Raw genomic sequence first — 14,291 nt, forward strand, 5'->3', positions numbered from 1 at the left:
TCCTGCAGTGTACTCTGCCAGGAGATTTATCAGTGCTGTGCGCTGGACTGAGTTACATGCTATTGTTACTTGACCCTGTAACTTCTCATTAGCAGCCGAGGGGAGGGCCCCAAAATGCTTTGCAGTATGGTATGCGGCTCTCGGCTTCTTAAGAGCTTGGGTCTAACAGCTTTGCTGATAAGCACACATCAAATGAAAGAGAGATTTTTAACTTCAGTATTGCCTTTTTGGCTTCCTTCTAAACTGTTTAACACAGGAGAAAAGAGGTTTAAATTAGCTTTGGCAGCCTGACAGTTGCTCTTTAAGGGGGCAGAGACTGCTGGTGCTTAAGAGGTTAAAAGATAGAGTCATGTATACATCCAATCATTACATTGTTTTATTTACATATTAACATCAATGCAGTATATACAGTTACAAAAATATCATATGTTATTTTCCAATTCTCCAATTAATGCACTGATTAGGTGTAATTTGTCAATCAACATCTTCAGTATTGAATTGATCATGTGAGGCGGTAATGGTATAACAGCCAGGCTAAAGCCTGGTACACACTTTCAATGATGATTGGCCAATCACTGACCAGTTTTACCACCTCCATGTAGCATAACCGCTCACCTACACAATCTGCTCATAGTATTCATTATCTGTTGGCCCCCATGCTACATGGAGGTGGTAAAATTGGTCAGTGATTGGCCAATCATGATTGAAAGTGTGTAATAGGCTTTAGGGGCGAATCCTGCCTACTGCACTAATGAGATGCTAATAACCCTGAGTTTATGCAAATGTTATGCTAATGTATGCAGCATCATCACTTAACCAGACTGAGTGCCAATGGTGTAAAACCAGCTGCACCTACACTTCCATGCCACATAAATTTGCATAAAAGTAGCACCAACTTGGAATTATTAACATCTCATTGATGATCCCTATTCATCCGTTGCATGGATGAGATGGTCGGTAATGCTCATTTCCGATTCCGCATCAATTCCAATTTCCGTTATTCCAATTTCTTATTTTCTGGTTTTTCATTTTTCTGATTCCAAAGGAGTATTTTATTAGTATTTTTTTGCATTGGAGGATGCAAAAAATGAAAAATAAAAAAACCGGAAACAGAAAATCAGTCAGGTGATCCGATTTTTGCAAGAAAATTCTGCATTCTCCGATTGGTCCAATGCTTCAGAGTTCTGAGCCTAAAGCTACGTACACACATGCGACAACGATCGTTCGTTTTGAACGACAAAAAAACTTTTAATTGACGAAAGAACGACCTAAGTAAAGTTAGCTTTTAAAGGTGTGTAACGATCTGATCGTTTGTTAACGAACGTTACATCACGTAAAGCAACGATTGCGCTTGCGCATAAAAATGAAAAGTTCCATGGAGAAATAGCGAAATGCGCATGTCAAGCCTAGTACGAACGACCGTTTCCAACGATGTACTACTTTTGCAAACGATCGTCGTTGGAAAAAATCCGCCAAGCTAGATCGTTAGTTTTTAATGATCTAGCTCGTCCGTCGTTAGACTTAATGGTCGTTGGCTGCTTTTTTAAAAACAATCGGGGAACGATCATTTCAAACGACTATAGTCGCATGTGTGTGCGCACCTTAAGTTACTGAGTTGTGGTAAATCGAATTTCCGTGGAATTCCGATTCCTGTTTTCTTATTTCCGTTCGGATATGCGGAGATTTCAGTTTTGCAGAATCTGATCGCTAGAGTTAAATGGTTTTGGTTTACTAAGGCTGGAGAACAGACATGATCATAAGTGATGCAGCAAGCATTTAGAATTATTGTTAAAAAAAAATGTATTTCCTGTTAAGCAATACCAGTTTCCTGGCAGCCCTTCTGATCTCTTTGGCTGCAGTAGTGTCTGAGTCTCACCAGAAACAAGAATGCAGCTAATCTTATTAGATCTGACAATATTGTCAGAAACACCTGATCTGCTGCATGCTTGTTCAGGGTCTATAGCTAAAAGTATTAGAGGCAGAGGATCAGCAGGGCTGCCAGGCAACTGGTATTGCTCAAAAGGAAATAAATATGGCAACCTCCACATCACTCTCGTTACAATAGTCTTTTAAGCCGATGACCAATTTTATCACTTCCATGTAGTATGAGGGTCAATATATATTAAATACAAGAAGCAAATTGTGCAGGTAAACCCTCATACTACATGGAGGTGGTAAAATTGGTCAGTGATTGGCCAATAAAAATTGAAAGTGTGTACCAGGCCTTAGTCATTGTTTGTTTGTGAGAACCGTGCTCTTTCATGACACGATACTGAAGTGCGGTCCACAGGTCACATCGCTGCGCGTTCTCAGGCGTCCTTCCCCTTTGTCTTGAAAGTGGTCTGTCGGAAGGCTTGCAGCCCCCACAACACTGTGCAGAGGAAAAATATAACCTGCAAATGGAAAAGAATACGTTATAATAAGGGAGCTTTTTTCTTTTCAATTCAGGCGTCGTACGGCAAGGTCGGGCAAACTCAAGTACAAAATCTGGAGCAACACAAAAATAGCAATGTTCTGTATGGCAACCAGTAAGGACTTCTTAAAGCCACTCTATAATAATTACAGGTCCTTCTAAAAAAAATAGCATATTGTGATAAAGTTCATTATTTTCTGTAATGTTACATTAGACTTTCATATATTATAGATTCATTACACACAACTGAAGTAGTTCAAGCCTTTTATTGTTTTAATATTGATGATTTTGGCATACAGCTCATGAAAACTCCAAATTCCTATCTCAAAAAATTAGCATATCATGAAAAGGTTCTCTAAACGAGCTATTAACCTAATCATCTGAATCAACTAATTAACTCTAAACACCTGCAAAGAATCCTGAAGCTTTTAAAAACTCCCAGCCTGGTTCATTACTCAAAACCGCAATCATGGGTAAGACTGCCGACCTGACTGCTGTCCAGAAGGCCATCATTGACACCCTCAAGCAAGAGGGTAAGATACATAAAGAAATTTCTGAACGAATCGGCTGTTCCCAGAGTGATGTATCAAGGCACCTCAGTGGGAAGTCTGTGGGAAGGAAAAAGTGTGGCAAAAAACGCTGCACAACGAGAAGAGGTGACCGGACCCTGAGGAAGATTGTGGAGAAGGACCGATTCCGGACCTTGGGGGACCTGCGGAGGCAGTGGACTGAGTCTGGAGTATAAACATCCAGAGCCACCGTGTACAGGCGTGTGCAGGAAATGGGCTACAGGTGCCGCATTCCCCAGGTCTAGCCACTTTTGAACCAGAAACAGCGGCAGAAGCGCCTGACCTGGGCTGCAGAGAAGCAGCACTGGACTGTTGCTCGGTGGTCCAAAGTATTTTTTCGGATGAAAACAACTTTTACAAGTCATTCGGAAATCAAGGTGCCAGAGTCTGGAGGAAGACTGGGGAGAGGGAAATGCCAAAATGCCTGAAGTCCAGTGTCAAGTACCCACAGTCAGTGATGGTCTGGGGTGCCATGTCAGCTGCTGGTGTTGGTCCACTGTGTTTTATCAAGGGCAGGGTCAATGCAGCTAGCTATCAGGAGATCTTGGAGCACTTCATGCTTCCATCTGCTGAAAAGCTTTATGGAGATGAAGATTTCATTTTTCAGCATGACCTGGCACCTGCTCACAGTGCCAAAACCACTGGTAAATGGTTTACTGACCATGGTATTACTGTGCTCAATTGGCCTGCCAACTCTCCTGACCTGAACCCCATAGAGAATATGTGGGACATTGTGAAGAGAAAGTTGAGAGACGCAAGACCCAACACTCTGGATGAGCTTAAGGCCGCTATCGAAGCATCCTGGCCTCCATAATACCTGAGCAGTGCCACAGGCTGATTGCCTCCAAGCCACGCCGCATTGAAGCAGTCATTTCTGCAAAAGGATTCCCGACCAAGTATTGAGTGCATAACTGAACATAATTATTTGAAGGTTGACTTTTTTTTTTTGTTTTAAAAACACTTTTTTTTTATTGGTCGGATGAAATATGCTAATTTTTTGAGATAATAATTTTGGGTTTTCATGAGCTGTATGCCAAAATCATCAATATTAAAACAATAAAAGGCTTGAACTACTTCAGTTGTGTGTAATGAATCTAAAATATATGAAAGTCTAATGTTTATCAGTACATTACAGAAAATAATAAACTTTATCACAATATGCTAACTTTTTTAGAAGGACCTGTAGATTGCTTGGTTCCTGGGGGATGGGGGGGGGGGGGGGGGGGGTAAACATTTTATATAGTCATGATATTTACTTTTATTGTTATTAGTTTTATTATTTTCACAGTAGCATTATCATTTAAAGAATACCTCCAGTACAAAAAGACATAGCCTGTCATGCCAGACTTTGGCTATCATTCATAAAAGGCTGTGCAGTAAAAAAAATCTGGTCGGGAAAATGCCGCATTTGGTATTTTAGACCTTTGTGTAATTCATAAACATTTTCACAGCTGCAATAGAAATGTGGGGATTTACTGAAGCCCAACTGTCGGTAACATGAGAAGAGTTTTGTTTTGTTACATTCCTGTTCTCCCTGCAGAGACAGCATTACAATAAAAGAGGCATCCCCAAATTCCCTTTAGATGTGCATGTTTTGTTATACCGCCTCTGCTTGCCCTAAATCTGCTCTGTATCTGTCTATTCTGAAAATCTGCTTCAAAAACCTCTAGGGTTTTGCTGATCTGCTAGAGGTTTTTGGTGTGCACTGGGCCTCTGTCTTTCTTAACAATCTATTTAATTGCCACAGCGTAAAAGAACTTCAAGAAACTTTACACATGGCAGGCTTTGTGATGTGAATACACATCTTAAAGAGACAGTGAAGCGAGACTAAATCTCGCTTCAGCTCTCATATATAGCAGGGGCACGTGTGCCCCTGCTAAAACGCCGCTATCCCGCGGCTAAACGAGGGTCCCTGACCCCCCAACCCACCCCCCGCAAAAGTTGGTCGCAAAGGTTGGTCGTAGAATATGCTTCCTAGAGGCAGGGCTAACGGCTGCAGCCCTGCCTCTCAGCGTGTCTATCAGACGCGCATCGCCGCCTCTCCCCCGCCCCTCTCAGTGAAGGAAGAGTGAGAGGGGCGGGGGAGAGGCGGAGATACGCGCTGACAGACGCGCGTGGGGCAGGGCTGCGGCGGTTAGCCCTGCCCTAATGCGGAAGTGCTCCCCCGCATTACGGAGGGGATTTGGGGGGACAGGGACCCCCGTTAAGCCGCGGGATAGCGGCGTTTTAGCAGGGGCACACGTGCCCCTGCTATATATGAGGTCTGAAGCGAGATCTATTCTCGCTTCAGACTCTCTTTAAGGCTGGTTTCACGGTGGGACGTTACAGGCGCACGTTAGAGCAGCCTGTAACACACCCCACCGCACAGCAATGAAAAATCAATGGGCTGTTCACAGTGCCCACGTTGCGTTACTTAGTAACACTGCGCCATAAGACAACGTACTGCATGCAGTACTTTATAAGCAGCAGAAGGCGTTAGACTGTTTGCACATGCTCAGTCATGTTGGGGAGGAGGGGAGAGCGGCCGGGCACATGGCTAATTAATATTCACTGCACTCAGTGACGTGCAGTGTTTACTTCCTGGAGCGGCCGCTCTGTGCGGCGATTGGCCGGGCGGGACCACGTGATGCCACATGCGTCCAAGAGTACGCATCACGGCATCACGGACGCCAGAGTGAGCTGCACAACGCGGCTCACTCTGACGTCCACATCAGAGAGCACCAGGCGTTGCGTTAGGGGCACGTTATGCGACCATAATGTCCCCTACAATGCAACGTCCTGGTGGGAAACCAGCCTAAAAGCAGGAACCCAAGAGGTTTAACACACAACCTAAGGTATTTAGTAGAAGCCTTGTTTGTTCTGCTCTCGCTGCTGCTGCTGCCTGGGGGGAGGTCTCTGCTTGTGAGTTTCCATTATCTTTGTCCTTATAATTCTTTTATCACTTCTTCAAAGCAGGTGGTATTCCTTGTGCCATTACCGCCTGCTCTAATCTTTATGAGTTGACATTTACTGACATGCGTTAATGTAATTACCGCACAAGTCGGTAATTTACCTCACTGCTCGGGAATTTCAGCTTTTCATGTGGTAACTGCTTTTATGAATTGACATTTTGCTAAGTGCTCCGTAAAGTCAGCTATTTTCTGCATTACTGCATGCGGGAATGCTTTATGAATGATAGCCTTTGTCTTATTGCTGCAGGATTGGGGGGCGTCAGCATTAGATACTTACCTGATCCAACATCTCACATTGTTTCACCTTGCCAGCAGTAAAAATGCCGACATCAATTTAAGAATGTAAATAAGAGGGAGGACAGATTTTACAATGGACGAACATTGACTAAAAATGTATACATTAATATTGTAAAGAAAAGTAATTGTATTATTTAAGTCATATTTAGGAAAAAAAGGTCCTCTTTAAAATTATTATTATATGTTTAAATTAAGTAAGTGGAAATCATGGCAATAGTATATGGTTTGGTAAAAAAAAAAAAAAAAAAAAAAACATACCCAGAAATCTCATTGCTCCCTTCACACCACCACAGTAACTTACACTAGGAAAAGAACTATTGCCCCTTTATGGGTATGTTTACACAGCAGTGTAATCCCCACTTTTATATCAGTAAAATCCCCGCAAGGTAACTTTTGTTGTGCATCATTTTGGTGTGCATCCCCTAGAGACTTTGATTTACTGTATCTTATTTTGTTGGTAAGTGTGGCTTACTTTTTCTCACTGGGTATCATTAAGTTAGACAAAAGCAACAGATGTGTATAATATGAAAAGTACTTTAAATATTATAGTAGGTGGAAACTTTATAAAACACTAGTTACCTTAGCCTGTTTAAAAACGGGCTCTAGGTCTGTCATCGCCGCGAACGCACACACGCCCGCACGGCCATCCTCCTGGCTAGTCCTGCTCCTGTCCCAACGGCTGTCCATGCGGCACATGCGCAGTAGCGCCAATGCATGGACACACACACACAGGGACAGGACGCAGAGACACTTAGGTTTTATTCATTAGGATTAATGTTTATTGGAAAAAAAATTTTAAATGTTAACTTGTACATGACAAAATTGCAATAAAAGTTATATTAAAAAAGCAAAATGTATTTAAAACAATTTTAGCTTTGTGGGTAAGACAAAAAAGCCTAAGGGCCCGTTTCCACTGGCGCGGTTCCCGCTCCTTATCCGCAGAGTTCCCCCACAGGCAAATCTCGCAGGGAAACTTTGCCATAGGATACAATGGTGCAGCCGGCCGAGTCGCTTGCACTTGCGATTCGGCCAACATTTCCATCCGTTTCAGTGCAGGAGGCTGCGAATCCCATAGCCATGCATGGCACGGCTGATAGGATTAGTCTGCCAACCCGCAGACCCAGACGTGCCGCCGAGGGTCTCGCAACCGCGTGCAGCACAAGTGGAGACAGGAGTTAAAAGAAACGACAAAGTTGCCATTGTCCTGAACTCGGGCAACTAACCCGAATGCCTGAGGGGGATAACGGGGACAGTGCTTTGGGGGGGTTTGCAGGGCATTGTAGGGTAGAACATTCTTACCTATTCTGCAGCTCCCTTCGGCTTTCCAGCGTCCATGCACAGCTCCTGGCATGTCACCTGACCCGATGCAGGTCAGGTGACACACTGTGAGCCATACACAGAGGGTGCCAGAAAGTCTCTAGGAGTGACAGGAAGGGAAGAAGTGCCCTTTGGTAAGTATTTTCTGCTGAACGGGAGAGGGTTTTTTGCTTTTTTGGCTGGTTGCTCAAGCAAATGGCAAGCACATGTATCCGGCATCTGGTAATCCCCACTGGTGCCAGACACTGGGGACTTTGCTGTACCTCTTATCCACAACAACAGACAATAGTTTGGAGGTTGGAGGTAATTGACACAAAAAAATTAGTAAGGAATAATAATTGATGCTCACAAAGTGGAAAGCCACCCATGGAAGAAATGTCAGGCCCAAGAAAATGTTCTGAAGGTGATTTCTGGTCATTGGCCAACTTAATTGTCATAAGGGAAGATAGCGATTCCCAAACAAATAGTGTGAAATTAGCGAGGAATAACTCCTTGTCCTGGTAAAGTTAGCAGGACAATATAAGTGTGCAGCAAAGTAGGTAATCTTCAATAGATGAGAAGGATTGATGGTGACATGCCCTTCTGTCGTACTTGCCCAAGGATATGGTATGGATTTTTTTTAATATGGCGTTTGTCTATTACGTTTTCTAACTCGTTCCCCTTGAAAAAGGAGACTCTATGGAGCTCAGAAAGGTTGTTTTGAATTCTTTGTGATCTTCAGATTAAATGGACTACAAAGATAGGTTTGTAATTGAGTTAAACTCAAGGCCGGCGCTACCATAGAGGCAAAGGGGGCAATTTCCCTAGGGCCCCAGAGCCTGTAGGGTCCCCCAAGGTGTCTCCCCCCAACTTAACTGTTGTTCCCCGGTGCCCCTGCAGAGTCTTCAGGTGAGCCAGGTGGTGTCAGCCCCTGCCTCAGGGTCCTAGGGTGGAAATTTGGCTGCAACAAAGGGTCCCTACTGCTATTTTTGATTCTGGGGGTGTCTATTGGGGGGCTAAGGGGCTTAATTTTGCCCGTGGGCCCCATTGTTAGTAGAACCGGCCCTGGTTAAACTCTCCACACCACAAGAAGCACACCTTGGACAGACTAAGGGATCCTACAAGCCTTCATCGTCCTGCATAAAATGGATGGAGAACTTACAAACAGAAGCACAGAAGACTGTAATAAAAGCAGGAATGTTGCCCCTCTCGGCAGATCAGGTTCCATCTTGTGAAGAAGGAAAGACCTCTAGTAGCTCCAGCCAACTCCACTTTGCACTAATTTCCTTTGCTTCCTCTATGAGATATCGGTTTGTTAGAGTCCATTTTTCCAACATAAACACAATTCAGAACATTAAGTTGGCTCTCAATTCAAAAAAAGCAAGCTTCCATCTCCAGTACTTTACTGCAAAACAGCCAAAAGCCTACATGTTGCTTGAAGAAGTTTAGGGAATTTGTATCAGAGTTCTGCCAGGAAGTGGACCTCCCCAACTGATTGTCTCCAAACCTCGCAGTCATAAACTGCATCCTACCACGATTTCTGCTCCAGATATGTCCCAAAAGAGTTTCAAAAGTTGGCTAATGGAGGTAGTATTAGTACGTTCCCTTCAGAGACCTTGTTTTCTGAGATAATACACAGGAAACGCAGATGCTGATAATTTTCCCACTTGCCATTTTTGACTACCTGTTCTGGCCGGCTCCGATACTGCCAAGCCTAACGACAGACATTAACTTCCAGCTGTTTTAAATAAGTGTTGGACTTGCACATGCACATAAGCCCAAGTTGAAAGAAAATACCCCTAAAAAAAGTGATTTTTTTCTTTTTGCAGGGTCTCCAGGAAGTCTGTATCAGACGAAATAAACCACATCTATTGTACTCCTGCAGAAACATAGGAGGCAGGGTGGAAATAAAATTATTTAAGTGGAAAACAATTTAGCAAAGGGTTATGTAGCACAGCTGCAAGGAGTGTTTTACATTTTTTTTTTTTGGACTTCGTAAAAAGAAATATTCACAGGATAGGGTCAACTCATTCTGTTGTATTTGCGATCAGTATTCTGCTGTACACAATTGCCCCGCGATGAACTGAGAATTTGAACTTTGAAGAGTTTTCTATTGGAAAAATGTCATAAAAGGTATCAGCTGCCAGGTATGAGTGGTTAGATTTGCCTGTGTGTTTTGATGGACATGCATTTGCAATACTTATTTAAAAGAAATGTACAGAAGTGTTTAAAAGGACCACTATCACAAAACAATTAAAATTTGAAATGCATGCAGACACATACAACTAAGAAGTATGTTTCTTCTTAACCTCTCTAGCGGTATGATATGTGCGGCTGCGCGGCCGCGGGAGGGTTTTTTTCAACTTTTTTTTTGTAGTATGTAGCTAGCCTAGCGCTAGCTACATGCTTCCCCCCCTCCCTGGGCATCACGGATCGCCGCCGGCGCCGCTTGCCCATAAGGAAATCCCGTTCTGAACGGGATTTCCTTGAGGGCTTCCCCCGTCGCCACGCCGATGAATGGAGTGACGTCGCCGACGTCGTGACGTCACAGGGAATCCCGATCCACCCCATAGCGCAGCCTGGCGGCGATTGGCCAGGCTGCGCAAGGGGTATGCGGGGGGGGGGGGGGCGGCCTGTATCGCAGCAGGTAGCGGCGCATCGGCGATCAGACCAAACATGCAGCTAGCAAAGTGCTAGCTGCGTGTTTGAAAAAAAAAATTATGTAAATCGGCCCAGCAGGGCCGGAGCGGCACCCTCCGGCGGCTTACCCCGTGTCACACACGGGGTTACCACCAAGGAGGTTAAAGGACATGCGAGGTGAAAATGAACTGATGACAAAAACATGTGTATCCATCCTCCTTCTCTTAAAAATGACTTTTTAGATATCCCACGGTTTTATTTTATATTTCAATCTATTTTTTTTTTTTTTTTTAGTTTTTACTGTTTCATTGTCTCTGCCCAACGACACCTTCATTGAAGTATGTCAAAGCTCAAATCTGTGAATTATTGACCCTTTTTATCTCTTCCCTGCTCTCAGAAGCCATTTACTGACAGAAAAGTGTTTTATGGCTGTAATTACTTATCAGTGAGGGTAATGCTATAGTCTGACCCAGTCCAATCCGGTCACGACCCAGACAGAAACTGTCAATTGCATACCTTATTCTTAACTCTTTCAGGCAGAGAAAGAAAAAAAGGAACACAGCATAGTTATTTGTGTGCATGGCACTGTACATACACATGTCTATCTCATCATGTCACATGTCACCTCGGTTGTCCTTTAAAGAGAGTCTGAAGCGAGAATAGATCTCGCTTCAGACCTCATATATAGCAGGGGCACGTGTGCCCCTGCTAAAACGCCGCTATCCCGCGGCTTAACGAGGGTCCCTGTCCCCCCAAACCCCCTCCGTAATGCGGGGGAGCGCTTCCTGGTTGGGGCAGGGCTAACCGCCGCAGCCCTGCCCCACGCGCGTCTGTCAGCGCGTATCTCCGCCTCTCCCCCGCACCTCTCAGTCTTCCTTCACTGAGAGGGGCGGGGGAGAGGCGGCGATGCGCGTCTGATAGACGCGCTGGGAGGCAGGGCTGCAGCCGTTAGCCCTTGCCTCCAGGAAGAGACAACCAGCGACCATTTTCCGACCAAGGTTTGCGGGGGGTGGGTTGGGGGTGAAGGGACCCCCGTTTAGCCGCGGGATAGCGGCGTTTTAGCAGGGGCACACGTGCCCCTGCTATATATGAGAGCTGAAGCGAGATTTAGTCTCGCTTCAGTGTCTCTTTAAGCAATAGATTACTTTTCACTATGTTGCTGTCACTTGCAGTAGGTAGTAGAAATCTGACAGAAGGGACAGGATTTGGACTAACCCTTCATAGGGGAATCTCAGTATTTCATTCATTCTTTACAAAAGCACTCCATAGAAAGAAGATCAATACAAAGATGTGTTGTTTGTTGAATTGTAGTTCCACCACTTCTGACAAGTAAGCTTTCTTGTTCCCTGTGGATCCTTCTTGAACGTTCTCAACTTGACAAGTTGACAAAAGAGATGGTGGAGCTCCAAAGAAATGCAAATGTTCATTTAGTGCTGTTTATGATTTTATCTACTTTAAATAAATAAAAAATATCTTAACCACTCTGTCACCAGCTGCTTAACCCCCCTTAAAGACCAGGCATTTTACATAGGGAGGGGCGCGTTTAAGGGGGTCAGGCAGCCAGATCCCCAGTGTTGCTTGCTGGGCTGTGTGTCCCCCCTGTAGCCAGCAGTCTTTACTCACCTCCCAGGCTCCAGCGATAAGCCGCTGTGGACCCCTCTGCTCTGGCCGGCATTCTCGCTCGTACTGACGCTAAGTTCCAGGTCGCGGCTTGATGACGTCATCAAGCCTGGACCCAGCGCTTGGGGCAGAGCAAGCGGGAATGCCGGCTAGAGTTGAGGGGAGCGCTGATCACCAGGGTGAACGCCAGGAAGGCGAGTGGATCCTCTTCTTCCCTGTCCCCCCCCGTACCGCCGTAGCTCTTACTAGTGTTCACTGGTAATCACTATGATCCGCCGGCGATCATAGTGATCATGTGATCAGAAGCCATACGCAATGGCTTCTGATCACTGAGGGGAGATGTCAGCTGTCATATGACAACTTAATCCCCCGTCTCGGGTGCGCACGATAGCGGCGGGACGCTTCATTTTCACATAGACGTAGATTCAAACTGCATCGGTCCTAATGTAGTTAATCTAATTGTTAGTTCTAAGCTTAAGGCGGAATATAACCCTGCATTTCAACTTTGCTCTAAAATATTATTTACAGCATATTATATGCAAAAAGCATTTTTTTTTACTAGACCAGCATTGGAAGGGTTGAACACAGAGGTTTAAAGTTCCCTGGAGAGATATGCAGAAGTTCAGATTGTTACATTCTATCTAGTTATATGTATCTATTGATAAATGTTACACACTCTTTGGCTGTCCTCCAAGCTCCTTCTCAGTCAGAGAGATGAGTCACATTTAACACTTAGATACATTTATGTAAACAAAATGTATCTATTTCAGCTTCGGATGCGTCTGCAGAAATCTCCAGGAACTTTAAAGCCCTGTGTAACCCTTCCAATGCTGGTCTAGTAAAAAAAAACATGCTGGTTGCATATAATATACTGTAAATAATGTTTTAGAGCAAAGTTGAAATGCAGGGTTATATTCCGCTTTAAAATAAATAATATAAAGTAAATGGAAACCAAATAATGTATATCACTATAATTAAGCACACGTGAACTAAAAGTCTTTTGCAATGAATGACCAAAGACCAATCGGCATGACGCTTGGCTGAGGATGACGACGGGTTATCGGGCTCGATCCCTCGGGTGTCATCGCTGGGCAAAGGCAGTACAGAGTACGCGCTGTGTTCCAATTCAGGGGCGGGGCGGAGGACTGATGGAGCGGGTGGGGCAAGCATGAGGACAAAGGTATCGCTCGTCGCTCGCCTTTAGTTCATCAGCTTGGTGGACCTCTGGTCTAGTGGCGGTTGCCAGTCAGGGGCCAGAATGCTACCAGAATGGAGTTTGCATGTTTCCCTATGTTTGCTTAGGTTTCTCCCACAAATCCCCAAAACGTGCGGGTAGTGAATGATTTTCCCTCCAAACTACTTTAGACTGTAGCTACATACTGTATACACGGTAGCAGGAAAAAAGGCGCAGGATGACGGTGCACGAAAAGGGCGCCGCCATAGACTATAATGCAATTATCGTTAATACTGTGAAAAAAAGCAGAAAAAAGGCTGCCGCAAAAAATATTGTTAACAACATTAGAACATTACAGTTTTTGAAGTAGTTATCATTTTAGAAGCTTGCAACGTTATAGTTCCTGTCATGTTATTTCGTTTATTTTGCGTTATCAAAGATTTTATCGTTTCTATGTGTAAAAGGGTGTTTCTGCAGAGGGAGTGGTTAGGCACCACCGGGGGGGGGGGGGGGGGGGGTTAGGGTTAGGGAACACCAGGGGGGGTGGTTAGGCACCACCAGGGGGCTGGTTAGGGTTAGGCACCACGGGGGGGGGGGGGGTAATTGGAGTTAGGCGCCACCAAGGGAGTGGTTAGTTTTTGGCATCACCAGGGGAGGGTTCTGTGTTAGAGAAGGGTTGGGTTAAGCTGTATTGTTGAATTGCATAACGATTTTTAGTGTTAATATCTTTTCGTTATTATTTCCCATCTGTTGTAGCAACGGTATTTATCGTTAAAGTTTGACAACGATGTTTATCAGATTTCGTTATCTACCAGCGCAGTTTCGTTATCAAGCCGAGACCTTTTTTAACTGCACCCTTTTTTCATGCACACGCACACACGCTATATTAAAGGATACCTTTATCCTTAATTGATTTGGAAATGGATGCCCTGTGTGTATGCGGGGAGATGCGCATAGGCTTACCCCACCTCCTGTGGTCTGGTGTCTTTCTCCATTTAGCTGTAACCGGCCCCTGTTTCAAAGACCTGGCAGGCGCAGTATGTCTGCAGGAGTACGTGCGCACGCCTGCGGGAAGATGTAGCCCGGCGCACGCTGTCACCTAACCCCACACATACTAGCCGCGCATGCGCAGTATGTCCCCTTGGGTACCTGGTGACTGCGGTTTGAAGCATCTAAAAGTCCATACTTAGAGCCCCCCTTTCTGCATTTGTTATGGGTAATCTACTGAAACACATTGGAAGAAACTTCAGGGTGGGTGGGAATAACTGTAGAGTGCATACATCTCGATTTACTTCTCCTCATTAGAAATTAAAAAAGTCTTCTAGATCACA

General features: G+C 44.7%; 1 protein-coding gene across 2 annotated transcripts in view; it reads right to left on the reverse strand.

Moving 5' to 3' along the window:
- Window positions 1-358: 358 nt before the first annotated feature.
- AGMO (alkylglycerol monooxygenase) overlaps window positions 359-14,291 on the reverse strand; it is a 292,271-nt gene continuing 278,338 nt past the window's right edge. For both annotated transcript variants that reach the window (XM_068235102.1, XM_068235103.1), the window contains exon 13: window positions 359-2,393. In XM_068235102.1, coding sequence (XP_068091203.1) covers window positions 2,310-2,393 — 84 coding nt within the window. In that variant the 3' untranslated portion in view covers window positions 359-2,309. The remainder of the gene's footprint in view (window positions 2,394-14,291) is intronic.

The sequence above is a fragment of the Hyperolius riggenbachi genome, chromosome 5 (assembly GCF_040937935.1).
Source record: "Hyperolius riggenbachi isolate aHypRig1 chromosome 5, aHypRig1.pri, whole genome shotgun sequence".
Classification (NCBI taxonomy): Eukaryota; Metazoa; Chordata; class Amphibia; order Anura; family Hyperoliidae; genus Hyperolius; species Hyperolius riggenbachi.